Genomic DNA, 18,504 nt, shown 5'->3' with positions numbered 1-18,504 from the left:
AAGGGCCTGTAATGGGAAAGTGTCCTGAGGCGAGAGATAGATTCCCCTGCTGCTCTGACAGAGCTGCTCAATGACCAGCTGTGGTTGTTTCTGCCAATACTGATAAAAACCACAACTCACAGTGTGGACAGTGTTGATTTCTACTGACATCACAGAATCTAAATGGTTTGTTGTCCTCTGAAGCAGGTTTCAGTGCTGCAGTAACTTAAGACTGGTCAGCACTGCCACCTGGTGGTCATGTGATGCCAAAGCAACGGTCATCAGAGTGTAATTTTTAGAGGCACAACTTTTCATTTCAATGAGATTCCCTGATATGATGACCATCAGCTGGATACTGCTCCCCGCAATCAGCTCTTTAAATTACATAATCTATTAACTGCTGTATACCTATAATGAGTTTTCCTATTTCACTGTAAGCATATGGGCAGAGGAGAAATAAAATCAATGGAGCATACTCAAAACTTTTGTAAAAGCCTGTCCAGCCCCTAAGGATTAATGTTATTTACAGGACAGATGCTGACAGGAAACAGTTGTAGGAGTTGATGTAGACTCAACAGTCTATATGTTTCAGTGGCATCTCACTTTTAATGTGCATTTCCAGGAAATCCTAATATGTGTCTGGTTAACTTTTCACTGGGTTATGTTACATTATCTGTAAACTCTGTCTCCAAGTTATTGGTCCTCGTAGCACCTAGTTTTACCCCAAAGACACTGATTTCCTCTACGTAATCAAAAAACTGTGATTGTAACTGATTTATCCAAGTACCATAAATAAGTGATAAATCAGTGATAAGTGTGAGTTGAGATTTGGTTTTCTTTCTGTGGCTGTGTGACTGTCATCTTACCATGGTGCTGTGAACAGCTTGGCCCATCTCTATGACGTGCGGGTCAGATGACAGAGTGTCTGCCACTGCTGGACTGATCTGTGGAGATAAAGAAACATCACAGCTGCTCCTCCGTTAAACCTTCACAACACATCTCTTTGTAATGTAAGTCAAGCTGAACTAACCTGAATAGCTGTGGACTGAGGGCGATGAAGGTGAGGTCCTTTGGGGTGGATGTCAGCCAGGTGCGGTGGAGGATCAGGGGTGGACCTTCCGGCTGTGTTGCTGCAGGACATCCTGGTAGGATTTGGTGTCAAAGTTTGTCCTCCACAACAGCACCTATTGGAACCAAAGGACGAGCACAACATCTATGACACAAGTTACTCACATTTTCTACCACAGAAATCAAAAGGTTAACGTTGAGGTTACAAGATATTGAGAGTATGGAGAGCACAGGGTCGGTACTGAGTCATGAAACACAAACCTGACCATCAGCTCCCCCTGAGGCAAAGAGATCTCCAGGCCTGGAAAAGGCTACTGTGATTACAGCACCCTGAAAAACAATAAAAACAGTAAACAATGTTGGTGAATAACAAAACTCACCATCAAGGAACGATCCGAGGAAACAATGGAGCTGGAAAAATGCTAATAAATATGTCTCTGGTGTCTGTGGGTGAACTGAGCTGTCACCTTGTGTCCATGGAGGGTGTAGATGAGGCGGCCCTCCAGCAGGTCCAGGATCTTAACAGTGCTGTCACTTGAAGCGCTGATCAGGTAGTTGTTGGATGGGTGGAAGGAAAAGCTGTTGATTCCTGCACTGTGGACTGATCCAGAAAGGTACAACAATAAATAAACTCACTCCTTAGATCACAAACTGGAAATACAATTACAGATCTTCTACATTATGGAGATATTTGCATGATTTTCTTAGACAATTCCTTAATTTTCCAAGCTGTACACATATCAATATCATAGCTCTGACATTCTGACATACCCTGATAATGCTGAATCAATTTGTTGGTGCGTAGATCCCAGATTTTCAGTGAACTGTCAGCTCCTGAAGACGCGATACAGGTGCCGCTGGCGTTGAAATCAACAAACGTCGCTGATCTACAATAAAAACACTCAGTGGAGTCAGTGACCTGCAGCTCTACTGTGCAAATAATACACAGCAACGCCATCTATGGGAGAAACAGAGCAATGACTACACTGAATCAGTTAATGTAGCTTTTACATCAGTTTTGTGATCCCTTTTTTAAAATGTTAAAATTTTGTTCACTGTTGCCTTCGTCTTTTTTGTGTGTATTTGTGTGATTCTTCTGTTTGGAAGTGTACATAAAGGAAAAAACATGTTAAGAGACAAACAAAGAAAATTTGACTCATTTATCTAAACAAACAAAATTGTTGGAACAATCCTATAATAAAACTCCAGCAAAATTAAAGCAGAGTAGAATAACAGGACATTCCAGCAGGGTGTTTTTAGGACTTACCCTCCATAGTCAGTGAAACAGTTGATGCATTGTTTGGTGGATGTGTCCCAAAGCCGGACAGAGCGGTCGTCCCCACAGGAAGCTATGAGACGCCCATCTGGAGAAAACCTGGACCGAAAAAAGACAAAAAAAGGCAACAGCTGCACATACTTACACACTGCAGCCACACAACTGACACAGTTTATATGTACTCATCTTCGATGTTTGATAGATTCTGCACATGCACGAAAAGTGAATCGTCACTGTCTACATCAGTACAAATTATTCAAATAAAAGCCATGTTTGTTAAGGAGTCGTTCAGCAGGCAAGACAAAAATTATTTCAAAAAGTGACGAGGAATTAAGGCTATTTTGACCTTGGTTTCTAATATCTGACATAAACACACACTAATGCCGGTGCAGAGAGTCGTGCTGCACAGTACCTGGCACAGCGCACCCAGTTCGTGTGCTGGTTGAGGGAGTAGATGAAGCACTGTCGGTGAACGCTCCACACTTTGACCGACTTGTCGTCAGACGCCGTCACCAGTCTCTGGCCATCGTGGGAGAAAGCAACGCTTCGTATGGTGGCAGTGTGAGCTTTGAACACTGTTGACTCTCCTTTCCTATGACACCAAAAACACAACTAGTTTAAGACCTAGCCTATGTCAGGCTGCACCAAATGCGTGAGTATTTTCCAGTTTATTCACACACCAATCTGTGCACCAGAGTATTTTTTAGATTTTATATTACTGGAAATTTGCTGTACTTAGTGAAGAAAAAAGGCCTAAAGAGGTAAAAGTGAAAGCCTACATGGAAGGTGTCCACAGTCGGACTGTTCTGTCCTTGGAGGACGTTGCCACCAGGTTACCAAATGGGGAGAACTGCACCCCAGTGATGACATCTTCGTGGCCAACGAAGCGGAAGGCCCTTCCCTTGGGAGTGAGATTCCAGATCATCAGGCTCTTATCCACTGACCCCTGTGGCTGGAGAAAGACAAAAGAAAGATGGAATGGGCAGGAATCACAAAATAAAGTCAAATAATTAGCATAGCTTCATTATAATTAGTACAGTAACTACTGGTGCTGTAGGTTATTAAAGCAAATAAAATCAGCTTCCTTCCTGAAATTGGAGTCACAGATCAAACTTCTGCAACATCAATGAGTTCATCAGCAGCCCCACTTTGGCACAAGGTACATAGGTATTTTAGCTTGATATTTTAGTTGGATGTAAAAGTCAGAATGTTCAATGTTCATAAAGCCAGTCTGTGTGTGTCTGCTATGTACAGTGTGATGAACTGTTTCAGGGTATAGCAGTGATGTTAAGCCAATATTAGATTACTTTTAGGAACCAAAATCATGACGTATGATCTGCCAAATAACATCTGAATAACATCTGTAAATTTGTAAACGCTTATAGCAGGAGCAGGTATTACCCAGTTGTTTGCAGTTTGGACTGAAGTCTGCACAGGTGACAGCATCTTTATGGCCCTTGAAATTTCTGTCAAGGGTGGGATCCTCCTACAATGACAATGTTCACAGTCAGCCGGCAAAACTCTGCATTTCCTCCGCCTGTTTTATGATAAAACATTTTTGAGGATGGTGTGGAGGAGGTATCATGATATGTAAACATAAGAAATTTAGCAACATATTTCATGTTTATGAAAGAGCTGAGTAAAGACGGTGTGTTGCTATAAACAGGGGCTGGGCAGATATTCCCCTCTGGGACCCTGCCTACCGGACGAGACCAAGCACAGACAGCGTTAACGAGACAAAAACGTCAAGAACTGAAGCACTTCGTTTAAACAGCTATCAACAAACACGTCTATTATACTGTGACGACCTATCACAGAGTCCTCAGGGTGTTTTTGACAGCTCCAATCACAAATCCTCTTAGCAGAGATGCAGCTAGCAAACTCGCCGACTCAGCTACTAGTACCAGTGATAGTGGACGGTATCAAAGCACACAAGCTTTTCTGACAGTATTAAAACAAACATACATACCATAACAGACGCCATTGTGCGCATTTCCTGTGTTTACAGCGCTAATGTTGTCTGGGGGAAAGTTGCACTGCCTTCCATTACTGTCAAACTGTGCGCCTTGAACAACTGTGTCAGACCTGACCTGTCGAACCCAGATAATGCGGGTTTCTGTTCGGAAATCTTTCACTAATCCTGGCTGACTTTGAATTTTATGACTTCTAAATGAAAACTGACTTTTGTTTTTGCAGAAGCAGCCCAAAAACACACGCTATTTCAGCAGCTAAATGATTAGCCACCTGTAGCTTGGTCTTGTGGCATCGGAGAGAGTGATGCTGCGTTCAGGAAACATTATAAAATCGGGTGATACGAGAATCCGACATGAAAATTCCATACACAACTTGAAAATGTCGCTACGGCGTTGGTTGTACACAGAAACCGTAGAGAAATTGATAAAATATTAGTTTTGTGGTACTTCTATTGAATAAAAGTTCTGCATACGGACCCTAAAGCAGAAGCCAGCAGCCAAATGTGGTGAACATCGGCACAATTCGATTCAAATAAAACAAAATAAGAAAAAAAAGATAAATATCAAGTAATGGCATTTGCTAAGTCAGCGCAATCAACGGTAGAATATGGGAACACCTCCAAGAACGAGAACGAGACAGGATACTTCAGCAGTGTCATTAACTAAAATATTTACGATTATTTCTATATGACTTGAATGCAGCATGTCGTGAAGGTGGAGCGTCCTCCGCTGCTTAGCAACTAGCCAGTCATATCATATGAAACTGCTCTCGAGGGGGAAGCGGTGCAGTATCGTGCTCTCTGATTGGTTCGTGGGTACGCGCTGACGAATCAGCAGCGATATTGTTAAACTTGGAAATAGATGTTTGGTATTTCGGTTTGAAACGATGTCGCTTAATCGGGGCATCGGCAGTGTGGAGGTAACGTTAGTTAAACGGCAGCTTTAGTTATTTTATTTACCCGCTAACTGCCAGTGCTGGCATTGTCGATGATATCATGTACTGTGAATAAAGCGTGGGCCAACAAAACCAAATGTAGCTATCCTTGCTAGCTAGCTAGTTAGCTGTCATCAGTGTTAAGTTACCATATCAACAGTGCACCTGTAAGGATAACGCTAGCGATTTAGATTAGTTGCTCTTTCTAAAAGCTGCGGGCAGGCTACCTTTACTTTTGTTAAATTTTGTCAGCAAACCGTTGATCCTGTTTATACAGCTAACGAAAATCCACCATGTCTTTTTCCTTCCAGTACATGAAAAAAAGAATACCCCAAAACGCAAAGTATCAACATGTCAAAACACGGTTGGATACAGGTACCTTGTCCATGTACAGATGCACTATCCTTATTTTCATTTATGTGTAAGCCAGCGCCATCTCGATCTATTTAGCTAGAAATGATTTTATCCACTACTCTACTCTGTTGCTTATGCTCTGTTTCATTTCGCAGGATGCAGCCTTACGAAGTACATGGAAAGACTGGAGGAGATTAAAAAAAGTGAGTAACTTGTTTGAAGAGCAACCAGAAGTGACAAGGAATAAACTAATGTTTTTGTACCCGGGCTCTGAGCAAAGAATATTTCATTTCCATTGTGTTTTTCATAGTTGGAATAACAAAATAAATATTAGCTTCTAATATCTTCCTAGAGGACACTATATAAGGACTTATTTAGCAGCTTTGGGTCACAGTTTTGACCCAGTAAGTACACAATAGTGGTTCTGTCCACTGGGCTACTACACTGCTGCGTTAGAGTGTTGGACCAGTTACATTAGTTTAGCCCGTTGGCATCTTATGAACAGTTTTCACTCTGTGTAAAGGTGAACAGGTGGATCAAATTGCCAAGGCTGGCAGGATTGTGTAACACTCACACATATGATCCAGTCTGAACAAAATGATTCTTTTTCTTACACTAAAGAGGAGGAGAATTATATGTTGTACACTTGAGGAAAGATTTGCCAACTTGGCACCTAATTTTCCCAACGATCTTTGGGTTTCTCTTTACTGTCTGCCCATGTACTTCAGAGGTAAACCAAAGAAGTTCTAACCCACTGATATTTCTCCGTTAAATAAGTTCTTTGTGGACAGCGGTCATTTGGTGTGGACCTGTCCTTTGATTTCTCAGGGATAAGTGACAATGATTCCTTCTCTCTTCAATGGAGGATTGTACTGCTGTCCACAATTATCCCTCTGTGGGACTGGACGCAGACTGTGGGGACAGGCTGGTCAGGTGCCAGCAAGGGTCTCTGAGTGTGAGCTAGTGAGGTCACACTGTGGATAATACCAGTATCAACGGTGCTGATAAAACCAGGTCTGAGCAGACTGATTTGAGTGAAGGAGTGGCAGCTTTGTGTGGAAGGGAGCATGGGAACAGACTGGGTAGAGCTGAGGTTTAGTGAAGCATTAGAGGAGTGTGAGGAGAAGGAGGACCTGCAAGATCCAGGTGAGTTGTGTGCAGTGCAGATGCATGTGCAGATGCAGCGGTCATTCTCAATGTAAGATTTTAGACTGTCATCAGGCCTTCCTCCTGTAACCTTCCTGAGATTTGTGTGTTGTCTCAGATTACAGATATCGTAAAGATGAAATCTTCAAGCGGTTAAAGGTGACAACATTTGCACAATTGGTAAGAATCAGTGTTTATTTCATTGCAATACCTTAACATCCTGTTAGACTTATGTTGTAGTTAATGGAAAGTCCAGTCCACAGATATGTTTGTGACCTGTATTTTCAATGAATGCAGTGAGAAAACCTGAACTGTTACAGTGCTTAATAATTAAGAGACTACTTGAATAGCTCTGGACAGACATTTACAGACTCCTGGATACTGTTCTCTGCTCTTTTACATTCAATTTGTTAGCATTTTTTCCCACAATTATTGATCTCCAAACTTCTGTTTCTCACCAGATACTTCAGGTAGCCTCTGTGTCGGACCTGAATGAAAGTGAGAATGACAGTGAATTACATGGCCCTGAAGGTAACACACCTGGCAAAGTTATTATGTATTCACTTAACATTATTATCACTCCACATGGCTTAGTAACATTTTATCAGTTTAAGCTGTTTCCCATTCCTGTTCATTGGCAGACGGCCTGTCGGTAGTGTCTGATGCAGACCTGGAGTGTCTGTCTGAACACACCAACGGCTCCACACACGCGTCACCTCTTTCAGATCGGCAGGATGCAGGCGACACCAGGGAAATCTGCTACTCTGCCAGGTCAACACTGCTAAGGTACTGTACAGCTTAGAGTCTTTAACACCTGTACATATACTCTCATACACTCAGTCACACCCAGCAGCCAACAATCACGATCCCTAATCACAGGAGCACCAGTAATCCTACACCCACCACATCTGTGTCTGCACCCAACATACTGTACATCCACTTTTTGTCCCTTAACATCTACACACCCTCCTGTATACCACACAATAACCTCCCTCCCTGTCATTAGCGCCCCCTCCTCTCACCTGCATGTGTAACTCTATCTGCGGCCTCTCCAGGGGCTGCAGATGCAGAGCATTTAGGTCACCTTCACCTTGTGGGGAGGGCAGATGGAGAGAGAAAGTAGGGCAGCACAGGGGTAAACCTATCTGCACAAGGGGAAAGTGGTGTGCTTCTACAGGGTTGTTTGGCCGACTTCCACAAACAGATTTGTTGTAGTGAGTGTTGATCGTGTGGATTCTAGTTTCACATGACCTGGTCTGAATCCAACACCTTTAAACTCTACCATATGAAGTAGCTGCTCATTTTCTATCTCTTTTATACTGACGTTTATTTTGTCTAATCCTTTTCAGAAACAAAGAGCTGTCTATAGTCAAACTCAGACAAACAAATAACACAAGCCTTTAACCTTTGACCCCTCTCAGCGTTATCAGCGGTGTGGGGGAGCTGAACCTCGACAGGAACAGTCAGAGGAGGGAGAACGAGGTGTCCAGCCCCGAGCTGGCTGACAGGCCCTACCCCGACTGCCCCTACCTGCTGCTGGACGTACGGGACCGAGACCAGTACGACCGCTGTCACATTATCAGCGGTAGGTGGAAAGAAAAAGAAGCTCGGGCCAAACAGAGTATTTTTTATCATCCTTGTTGTTGTTGTAATCATTTGTCTTTCTTTACAGCACACAGTTTCCCCATTGCCACACTGTCTCGAACAATGAACCCCTACACCAAAGAAGTGCTGGAATATGTATCCTTCAACACAAACTAGAGACATTTCTCCCTGCAACAAAACAGAGTCAGGTCTGTTTGAAATGCAGTTACATCTGACGATCAGTTTGTCTGAACTTAACCCACACTCTGTGTAGAAAAACGCAGCGGGGAAGATCATCATTGTGTATGATGAGGATGAGAGAATAGCCAGCCAGGCAGCCACCACCATGTGTGAACGAGGATTTGAAAATCTGTTTATGCTGTCTGGAGGTGAGGCGTTATTTTGTGTTACCCTACCACCCTTTGTATCACTGCTGTGTGGTCGTAGCTGTGAGCTGTGCCGTCCTCTCCCAGGTCTCAAGGTAATAGCTCAGAAATTTCCAGAGGGGATGACGACGGGCTCCATTCCGACCTCGTGCCTGTCCTCTCCCACGTCGTCGAAGGGGAAGAAGAGCTCTGTGCAGCAGCAGCAGCAGTTGCAGGCAGCGGAGAGGAGGTGGCGGTTTACGTCAGACGAGCTGGCCAAGATCCAGGAGCAGCTGGAGGAGATACTCATCCCAAGTAACTCCAACAGTAAGCACACTGTCAGTTGAAAATTAAAGCAGTATTTTAGGTCTGTAATTTCCTGATAAAATTATATTTTCTAAGAAGGATTCTCAGAGAAAAACTATGTAATTTGGCACCAAGAAGTTAGAAATGAGAGATACATTTCTGAAACAGTCATTTGAGTTTAGTTCCTTGTATGAATTGTGTGTTTGCTTTTTCAGCTGACACGTCGTGCACAAGGACTCTCCAGGTTACACTAGCAGTTAATTAGATATAATTGCTTGACAAGTGTATCAGCTGTATACACTCAATTTTTTCCTGCGTCAGTGTGAAATCGCTTCCAGAAATCTTCCAAAGCTGAAGTTGCATATCATGTCCTTTCTAGGAAAGTGAAGTGTTTAAAGCAGGACAGTGATAGAGTAGATTAACCCCTCCCTCCTGTATTGTACCGTCACGCAGATTAAAATCATGAATCAAAACCAAAGAGCAGAAACTTCCTCTCTGTCGTTTGCTTGTGTTTTTACTGCAGGTCGCATGTCCAGCCGCATGTCAACCATCAGCTCGCAGTCTAAAGCGTCCAGCGCTCGAAGTCGACAGAGTTCCTCCACAGCCGGGAGGGATAGCGCCAGGGTTCAAAGCAGCAGACCCTGGAAATAACCCCACCCACCCTCGACCACACAGATACACACAATCAAACATACCTCCAACACAAAGTCCATCTATTTCAGGTTACACGCCCCCACCACCACTCCATCGCTGTAAAAGAAACACACCTCTGGTCCTGTCTGCAGAATAATCCTCCACCATACTGCTGTACTGTTCATCAACAGTGACCAAAATAAATTCTAATTCGGACTTAATTCACAAATTCACAAATAAATACCCCACCCTGCATCTTCACTGATGGATGTATATTATTATCCACTGACTACAGTTTCTTCTTTCTTAACATACTGAATAAATTGTGTATATTTAAATGTTTGTCATCTGTGAACCTGAAAACTGATAGATCTCATTGCACTCAAGTTAACATTTCATGTAACACTATTCTTCTTTTTTCACCAGGGTATGAATCTGTACAAATAATCACTTATTTCTATGGATGATTTGTTCAAATTCAGTTTGTTTTTTTCTGAGGTCATGTTTAGCTCATGTTTGTCAGCAAATACGTGGCATTCCTAAAAGACAGGCAGAGTAACTGAATGTTGACGTGACATGAAGGATATGCTGGGAATTTCTGTATTGAATGAGGTACAAATAATGTTACAGAGCTTTGCTGTATTTTTGTAATATGCTTCGTACTGTCATGACGTCTTATTGTGATTCCTTAACAGACGATGCACCAACAGCCTTCGTGTGCAAGCTTTGCATCCACTTACACACTAATGTCCTAATGTTACTGTGACTTTTATTCTTTTTTTTCCTGTGTGTGTGTGTGGGATCAAAGTACTGTATGTTGTGATCACACTGACTGATTCGTTGAGGCCTTCTGCAGTGTCATTCAAGGAAGGAAATGGGCATTTTGTCACGTATGTAACAAAGTTACAGCAGCACTTCACTTCCTATAGATGCATTTTAAAAAGCAGTATTTCTAATTTGTGGCCTTTTGTTTTGTTGGTGTGTTGGTGACTTGCTCCATTGTGCTTGGTTCCCTTCGTACACTCACACAGTCTCCTGTGAAGTGCTTTAATGAAAATATGGACTTATCCATTTTTGTGAATATTGTGTTTTCATCATCGGTCCTAACCGACTCTAACCAGCTGATCACATGGTTTTGTTGGTAAATTAATGTGTATGAATAAAGCATATGATTGTTTACCTTACAGGAGCTGTGACAGTCTGAATACTAAAATGAGAATAACACCTGGAAAACCTACTTTTTAGAGAGAAACTCTTAATTCAGAAAATTTTTAGGAAGGGTGAAAGGATGTTGAAAACCTCTTGGAAACTTTAAGGGTTTCTATGATAACACTTTTCATCATGTAACTTATGGGAGAACTGAACTGGGATAAAACAAGGCAGGAATAAAGTTTAGTTTAATGCAATGTATTCATATATTATTGGTTTAAGATAAATATCACAGACAGATCACAAAGACACAGAAACTGTATTTTGTGCTCGTTTATTCATCTGTTTGTGGCTCTCATAGTATCTAGTTATGAAGCATGACGGTGATATTAGTCATAACAATGACATTTTAAAGGTGACATTTGCCGACAGTGGCCTCTCCACACATTTTTAGTATGGGTTCCTGACGGTGTGATTCATGATGGCCATCAGAGCCAGCCAAGTCTCCTCGGCGGTGGGGATGATCTGATTGGCTGGCAGGACGAATCCATACCGACCTGTGTCCCTCAGCTCAAAGGTGTAGGAGTACTTGATGCCCTGGTTGTAGGTCCAGTCGATGGTGCCACCACTGGCTTGGTCTAAAATTGAAACAGATGTTGTTCAGAGGATTATTCTCCTGGCATAAAGCACATGGTTTTAATGGGGGGGGTCCTCTGCTCTTGGTCTTAATATCTCAGAGAGCCTTTTACAGTTGAAGTCATTTAACTTTAGAATATAAATTCAGGCAGACAGCAATGCAGGCTCTTTAGTCTGAGGACTTTCAAAGAGAATCCAGCATTTAGTTTGGACTGAGCAGATGAACCATTTGTTTAAATATGAGCTTAATTAACAGGCTGTGCACTCGTACTTAAACTCATCTCAGTGATCCTCTATATTATAAGCAGTGATACTGAAACTTACAGATGGTGTTGATGATGCTGCCGTATTTGTATCTAGTACCATACAGGGAAGCCAGGTCAGTGATAGCCTTCTTAGCCAGAGCATGCTGTGGGAAGAGATTATTATGATATCATATGAATATCCATTAACAGTCTCTCATACTGCTTTTGCATATTCTTACTTTTTTCTAGCATCACTGGAAAATCTTTCTAAACAACAGAGAGGAGATTTAATAACTACAACCAGTTTCCCAAGAGGTTTTTTTTTTTTTTTTTACCAGTTCATCTCTGTCCCTGACTGGAGTCCTGGTGTAGCCGTAAGGATACAGGAGCATCTGGGAGTAGGAATGGATGGAGATGAAGGCCTTGAAGTTGCCGTGGGACTTCACAAAGTCCACGATGGACTTGACCTCAGACTCGGAGTGAGCCTTGGGTCCACGGTAGGTCTCTGAGCAGGGGTTGCCGCTGGCACCAGGTCCTGCACAGGACAACAACAGAGTCAGAGACACTGTGAGGAAATGTCACTGCGGTTACTGTGAAGCACTACACCAGACCCAGGACGCTTCGTTTCGTGGCAAGAAAGTCTCAGAGGTCTCTCGAGCTCGTCCTGTTCAAAGCTGCTTTGGTCTGGATTTAGTGACACCTGGTGGCAGCATCAAGAATGACACCTGCATGCTGCACTAAAACACATCATCGTATCAACCATAACTAAACTGTAAAGTTTCCGGAGGTGATTATTCAAGTACAGTCATTTCCTCTAAGCTGTAAAGTACCAAACTAACAGATACATGTTGATGTTAGAGCTTTAAACATAATTAAAGCCGACGTTAGAAGACGTTACCTCCAAAACCAGCATCCCAGTTCCTGTTAGGATCAACTCCATCACATCTAGAGCCAGGGTTGGGCTTCCTGGTCTTGCGCCACATACGGTTCTAGAGACATCAGTGAAGTTAAAACTAATGTTGAATCTATTTGAACATACATCATTAAGACAGTTTTTAGCAACATGACAACTCTCATTGCTACAGTCATGGAAGTTTTGAGACGCAAAAAGATGTCATGAAAGTACGAATGAATATCTCATTGAAAAGCTGAATGTGGCAGGAAATGATTGTAAATTTTAGACACTTACGTTGTTGTGGGTGAAGTGGTAGCCATCAGGGTTGGTCACAATCTCCAGGAAGATGTCCATCTTGTCGAGGATGTTGGTCAGAGCAGGGTCACGACCGTAATCAGTCACAATCTGATGACAGACACGTGAAGGACATGATATTCAATGCAGCAGGTTAATGGTCAGAGACAGAGAAGAAAAATGTAAGAATCGTCCGATCACCTTCTTGGCGAACCAGGTGCCGCTGGCCTGAGTGACCCACTCTCTGGAGTGGATTCCAGTGTCGATCCAGATGGCAGGACGGCTGGTTCCACCAGTGCTGAACTAAGACAGAGGAAAGAAAAGGAACGGTCGACTTAGGGTCATTCGCTTCTTGTATGAGAGCAGGCGTCAGTCTTCTTTTACCAGACTCACACTGTTTGTTTTTACCTTGAGCACATTCAGGGAACGGCCCTCGTAGCTGTGACCAATCACAATCTTGCTGACCAGGTTGGGATTCTCAGCCACCAGCATGTCCTGGAAGCTGTAGATCTAAACCAGAGACAAAGAGACAAAGAGTCATCAGATAAATGTAAATGATGCTTTTACAGGAAAACAGAGTGAATGTTCACACTAACCTCGTCGATGGTGTGGTACCTGGAGAAGTCAAAGCTGTCGGTGCCTCTGGGCTGAGGGACACGAGCAGCAGCCTCCATCTCCTCCCGCTCCTCATCCAGCATCACCTGAGGACCAATGATATCGTTCATATTTAAGCTGGACATCAGAAAAACCAAAAGTCAGACTGAACTTGAGCTGGCTGTGGTGCGTTTAGTGAACTACTACTGCTCCTATTCAGGCCTTGAGTTGAGAAATCAGGTTGTTTGTACCTGCAGGTCTTCGATCATGATGGAGTACTCAATGTCCTGAGTCTCCAGGTAAATTTTGATAGACTGCAGGCTGTGGAAGGGAACTCTGACATCCACAGGAACGGCCACATCAGTCACACCCCTCCAGAAGTCCAGCTGAAAGAAGACACAGACACCATACAACAAACTAAGTCCAATTACGTCAAATTTATTCATTCATTATTCATATATTTTGATTTCATCTTTTTGTTTTTAATTATTGCTAGTGGATGATAGATGACCTCAAACTCGATTATGTCCTCCAGGGCCTTGATAACAGACAGCTGGATCTCATCCCTGGGAATAATGCGGAGAACCTGATGCCTGCAAAATGAGAACCACAAATTTTTACTCAACTCAAGACCAAGAGAGAAGTTAGCACACATGGGCTGCAAGAAGTAAGATTTCCCAAGGCTGTCTTGTTTAGCTCATACAGATGTTGTGTACAGATGTGAGGATTTATAGTGTTGATGTAAGAGCTGATGTTACAGTTGGTGGAGCAAAGCACTTCCCTGGGTTTGAATATCAGTAAAGTAATTATACATGCTAAATGATTACTTATTCAGATGAATTGTGTTAAAATGAACACAACAGGTTTACACACAGTGAGCTCTCTCTTTCTCTCTCAGCTGATGGCACATTTATTTGTCTTTTTAGGTCAAGTTTACCACCTGTGAAAATAACTGACATCAAAGATTAATTGGTTTTAACACCCCTAGTTTTTTTGGTTTTTTTTTAGTTATTCGGGATAAATTCATGGCATGCATCCAAACATTGTTCAAACCAAAAGAACTTTACATTCTATTGTCTAAAGATACCAAATCTGCTGGGACTTACCCATCAAATGTCTCCTTGCCGAGAACGGCCACAAACAGCGCAAAGAATGCGAGCAGCCCCTTCATCATGACCAACAGTGTGGAAGGTCCAAAAACAGGCTTTTATGGCCGAAGGTGCCGGGTCACGTGTCCAAACCACGACCTTGCTTAAGGAGACGGAGGTGTGTCAACAGCCGGTCCCTTTCCCACACCGGCCTGCAGATACCCAATCAAAAAGGTGCACATATTTTTGACATTCTGAGGTTTTGCTCAGTTTATAAAGAAAAGGGAAGGTTGTTTAAGGTCTGCTGGGGCTATGTGTACATATACATTACACATAATATTCATGCATGTACCTTTTAAGACTTGGTAGTGCACTGTCTATAGTCTCTGTAGGATTTCCATTGTGAGATATTACATGTTGGCTCATTTGGCATCTTCAGATTTCCTCAACCCAAAGTCTAAAACCCCAGATTTTCAATTTACAATAATAGAAACTTTTATATGGATTTCCTGTGAATGTAAATGTGACTCTTATCAACAGCATCAGAATCGAAAAGTCCATAAAAGAATTGATGAGTTGGCCTGAGGCACTGATCTGCTCTCAGCTTTTACAGCTGATGATGGAATCTCATTGCTCAACCAAAACATGGCCGTCCGCTGTGTGTTTCAGCTTCCTCTTAGTTTCAGACAGCAGGCAGCCTCAACGAGCTAAATTTAAACCAGCTGCAGGGATCCATGTTCTGTGAACTCTACATGTTAGCGGAGAAACACTTCCAGACATGAGACAACTGGAGATGTCAGGGTGCAAAAATTCACATCTGGTGTTTTAGCTGGGTTTCATTTCAAAATGAGATATCTTTCCCAAAAAATGTGATGCCTGCACCAACAAACAGAAAACCTTCACTGTTAACATTCGCATTTCAGTGGGTATATTCACAGAGCATGTTTGAATATCCAACAATAGACATCAGATAACAGGTTCAGCTATTTTGATCACTAAAATCCAATCATTTCCTCATTCAGACACCTTCATTATGTATCTGTATTGATCACATATTAGAACATATAATCATTTAAAGTCAGTTCACATGTTAGTAAAATAAAGATCCTCGACATTACTCACTAACACCACCTCTCTCCCATGTACATGTCCCAGAATCTGCGAGTTTGCCTTATGCAACACAGCTGATAAGGACATTGCAGAGGAAAAGTAAAGAGACAGAAGGCGACACAGAGCCCGGGATGGAAAACACCTGCTGGAGGGTTTCTGATTCACAGAGACTTACGGTAAAGTCCACATCCATGTTTCCTGCTGAGGCGTCCTTAAGCAAGACACAGCGCTCCTACCTGCTTGGTTTAGGCATCTCTGAAGGCAGCACCTATAAATGACTGAATCACAAGTGTGTCAAAGTTCTATTCAAGTCACTATGAAACAGCATTTTGAGAGTAAAGAACTTCCTGATTTTGAGGTATTCTTCTCCTCTAAAACTTAGTCAGGGGATGGTTGTTGCATGGGAGGGAAAGAATAGATATCAGGGAGTAAAAATAAAGACCTGAGCATTGATCTTGTCTGCATTTTTAATTTCTCCTTGCTTTTTGGGATTAGTAGGACCTGATTAGTACAAAGACTAAACCATGTCTTTGAACAGGAAGTAAACATGGCTGCTAACAGGCTACACTCTTTTTGTCCCTCATTGAAATTATGAATAAGCATCCAGAGAGCTGAAAAACCAAATATGAATGGTAATGTCCTGTTGTCAGATTTGCCGTCTTGTCAAATGTGTATACCATAACAAGTTTCAACCGTTAAATGTAAGTAGGTTTTGTTCCTCTTGTACTTCTGTCTTGATCTCGGCTGTATAAGGTGTTGACAGAGATTCCTGCCATCTTGTTTTTACACTGTTGAGTGCATTGCGGTTTTGTTTGGACTAAAGTGTCAGCTAACAAAGACAACAGGACTAAGTTTAACAAACGCTTCTGCAAAAACGATTGGAGAATACAATGATACATTTGGGAAAGTCTGTAAATGTGTGGGGAAAAAAACCAAACAAGGACATATTATCTGTCAAAGAGATGAGGTCAGAGAGTACAGACTCTGTGGACAAATACTTGGGCTGCCTGGCTACCATACAATGACCAAGGAGTTATTATAATGAGCACAAACACGTTGCCTCAGCATGACGTGGACACACTGGGGCACTGGCTTGGAATGCTTGAAAATGTCCTCGAACTCTCCTCCAAAATAGACTGTAATTGTGCTCCAACATGACTCCCTGCTGAGTTTTGTTGATCTACTGCTTCCCTCTGTACAACAAAAAACACCAGCACTACTTTCTAAAGTTGAAGCAATAGTAGGTGAAGCCCTGACCTCAGGAGATGAGGTGTGAACCCCCACTGATGCCTTCTAAACCTCATCATCTAACTTTCTGCTTTGCTGCAGCATATTTAATGTTTTTAAAGGTTGTTTGAAGCTGTTTGAATAAAAGACCACTGCTGTTTTTCTTCTGTTTTAGGAGGAACAAAATGTGGAGACCACACGATTCTTTACAGCAAACTAAATTAAATGCAGTTCATCAGTGATCAATGAGCCGCTCCCCAACAACAAGGACATAGGTCTTGACGACTAGAGGTCGTCACAGTGAGGAGGTGAAATTTCAGTTTTGACCAAGGGTGCCATCTACAGTCTAGAGCCAACACTGGGTAGCTGCTTTTCCCTGTGTTTTACCTCCATCATATGCAGAGAGATTAGAATAAGAATAGGTTCCTAATTTCTGTTTATGTGTACACTGAAACTGATTTTCATTGGCCAATAAAAATCCCTTCCTGATGCTTTTTCATTCTACGGAAAGTCCTTGTTTTTGTGCAAAGAAGTTGAACTGAAGAAGAACTTTTAAACTGTCTTTTAAAGTAGAATTCCCACTTTGTTTTTGCACAGACAGTACAGCGTTCAGTCGACTAACTCTCACTGATGAAGCTTATGTTGAAAGAAAGCCCTCTTTAATGTCCAGTATAAAGAGAAAGACTGATTACAGAAGGTAAAAACAGTTTGAGTGTTCATGTGAGAGCCTGACTGTTTCCAGTACACTCATACCATTGCAGCCACACCTTAAGAGCTGAGCTGATAAAGTGGGTTTATTTATAGGCATCACACCATTGTTGTTAATTATAGCTGATTTAAAACGCCTTTTGATTCATCCAGTTCATTTTCTATATCTGTGGCTAGGTGACAGTAAAGCCCATCTTGACATGATGATGAAGTTTCTGATACTGCAGAAGAAATGACAACATCTCTGGAAATGGGAGGGAAGCAGCTGTCTGAGAGTTTACAACCACTAAACCACCAAAGGGAAATTTTGTGTTGCAGATGTTCATACCAGAGAGAATAGATCAGACATGTGAGTGAGGCGGTGTTGCTGAAGAACAGCGCGCTCGCTCATCAAACCATGCTTTTTGACATGTAACACCATCTGACCCGTCAGGGTGTGACAGCCTTGTTTCTTTGAAAAGGCCAACAGCAGGTCACACAGGAAGCTGCTAACAACCACAGTTTCCTGTCACTGTGGCAACACTACAACTGTCTGACAGGCGTTTCATTAACCACGCAGTACATCACTAAACTAACCAGCTGTGGTGTGTGGATTGTGTCCATGTTGTGTCCTAGGATTTTCTTCCATATTGAAAATGAACGTTTCTCTGATACAAAGACAGTTACAACCACATTTATTGATGTATTAGTATTTTTTTTAACAACATGTCTTTAAATAATTATCAAATCATGTCGATGAGGACAAGAAAAAGTGAGTTCTTTGGAAGAAAAAACAGCTAATGGAATCAGTAGCTACTACAGCAGGTTCAATCTGTCAGAATACGATCGAATCCTTTGTTACGACAAGAACACGCCCCTGCTGCTCTCTGATTGGTCGTCCTGCGCTAAACGGTCCAAGTTCCTCTATTCCTATTGGCTGAGTTGCAGCTCCATCAAAGCA

General features: G+C 42.3%; 3 protein-coding genes across 4 annotated transcripts in view; 1 reads left to right on the top strand and 2 right to left on the bottom strand.

Annotated features, from left to right (window-relative positions):
- Window positions 1-3,488, bottom strand: part of poc1b (POC1 centriolar protein B) — a 32,168-nt gene extending 28,680 nt beyond the window's left edge. The window contains 10 exon segments of the mRNA XM_051073281.1: window positions 846-923; window positions 1,010-1,090; window positions 1,092-1,163; window positions 1,309-1,377; window positions 1,515-1,648; window positions 1,819-1,934; window positions 2,315-2,422; window positions 2,736-2,915; window positions 3,103-3,342; window positions 3,472-3,488. Of these exon segments, the coding sequence (XP_050929238.1) occupies window positions 846-923; window positions 1,010-1,090; window positions 1,092-1,163; window positions 1,309-1,377; window positions 1,515-1,648; window positions 1,819-1,934; window positions 2,315-2,422; window positions 2,736-2,915; window positions 3,103-3,342; window positions 3,472-3,488 (1,095 nt within the window).
- A 1,584-nt stretch (window positions 3,489-5,072) lies between these two features.
- Window positions 5,073-10,802, top strand: cep41 (centrosomal protein 41). Of its 2 annotated transcripts, XM_018692607.1 has the most exons (11): window positions 5,073-5,215; window positions 5,542-5,605; window positions 5,740-5,787; window positions 6,849-6,910; window positions 7,192-7,261; window positions 7,372-7,516; window positions 8,152-8,315; window positions 8,403-8,470; window positions 8,589-8,703; window positions 8,788-9,006; window positions 9,509-10,802. In XM_018692607.1, exons 1-11 carry the CDS (start codon window positions 5,183-5,185, stop codon window positions 9,634-9,636), a joined length of 1,116 nt encoding a protein of 371 aa, XP_018548123.1. In that variant the 5' UTR covers window positions 5,073-5,182; the 3' UTR covers window positions 9,637-10,802. The 2 variants fall into 2 exon arrangements, with proteins under 2 accessions (XP_018548123.1, XP_050929122.1); XM_051073165.1 differs by lacking the exons at window positions 5,073-5,215; window positions 5,542-5,605; window positions 5,740-5,787 and adding an exon at window positions 6,416-6,730.
- Window positions 10,803-11,085: 283 nt separating this feature from the next.
- Window positions 11,086-14,702, bottom strand: LOC108894026 (carboxypeptidase A1). Its single transcript, XM_018692576.2, has 11 exons — window positions 14,538-14,702; window positions 13,943-14,024; window positions 13,683-13,817; window positions 13,434-13,538; window positions 13,246-13,347; window positions 13,039-13,140; window positions 12,838-12,948; window positions 12,547-12,637; window positions 11,984-12,183; window positions 11,728-11,812; window positions 11,086-11,405 (listed from the first exon to the last, which is right to left on the bottom strand). The coding sequence occupies exons 1-11, from the start codon at window positions 14,603-14,605 to the stop codon at window positions 11,218-11,220; spliced, it is 1,269 nt and encodes a 422-aa protein (XP_018548092.1). The 5' UTR covers window positions 14,606-14,702; the 3' UTR covers window positions 11,086-11,217.
- Between the last annotated feature and the right edge of the window lie 3,802 nt (window positions 14,703-18,504).

This window comes from Lates calcarifer, linkage group LG10 (genome assembly GCF_001640805.2).
Source record: "Lates calcarifer isolate ASB-BC8 linkage group LG10, TLL_Latcal_v3, whole genome shotgun sequence".
NCBI lineage: Eukaryota > Metazoa > Chordata > Actinopteri > Centropomidae > Lates > Lates calcarifer.
This window is presented reverse-complemented; position numbering and strand designations above follow the sequence as displayed.

Excerpts from the sequence above, each read along its gene's own strand:
- cep41 (XM_018692607.1), top strand. The coding sequence starts at position 5,183 with ATGTCGCTTAATCGGGGCATCGGCAGTGTGGAG. Across the intron at positions 6,911-7,191 it reads TGACAACATTTGCACAATTG|ATACTTCAGGTAGCCTCTGT; the intron begins GTAAGAATCAGT and ends GTTTCTCACCAG. Across the intron at positions 9,007-9,508 it reads CATCCCAAGTAACTCCAACA|GTCGCATGTCCAGCCGCATG; the intron begins GTAAGCACACTG and ends TTTTTACTGCAG.
- LOC108894026 (XM_018692576.2), bottom strand. The coding sequence starts at position 14,605 with ATGATGAAGGGGCTGCTCGCATTCTTTGCGCTGTTTGTGGCCGTTCTC. Across the intron at positions 14,025-14,537 it reads GGCAAGGAGACATTTGATGG|GCATCAGGTTCTCCGCATTA; the intron begins GTAAGTCCCAGC and ends CTCATTTTGCAG. Across the intron at positions 12,638-12,837 it reads ACCACTTCACCCACAACAAC|AACCGTATGTGGCGCAAGAC; the intron begins GTAAGTGTCTAA and ends TGATGTCTCTAG.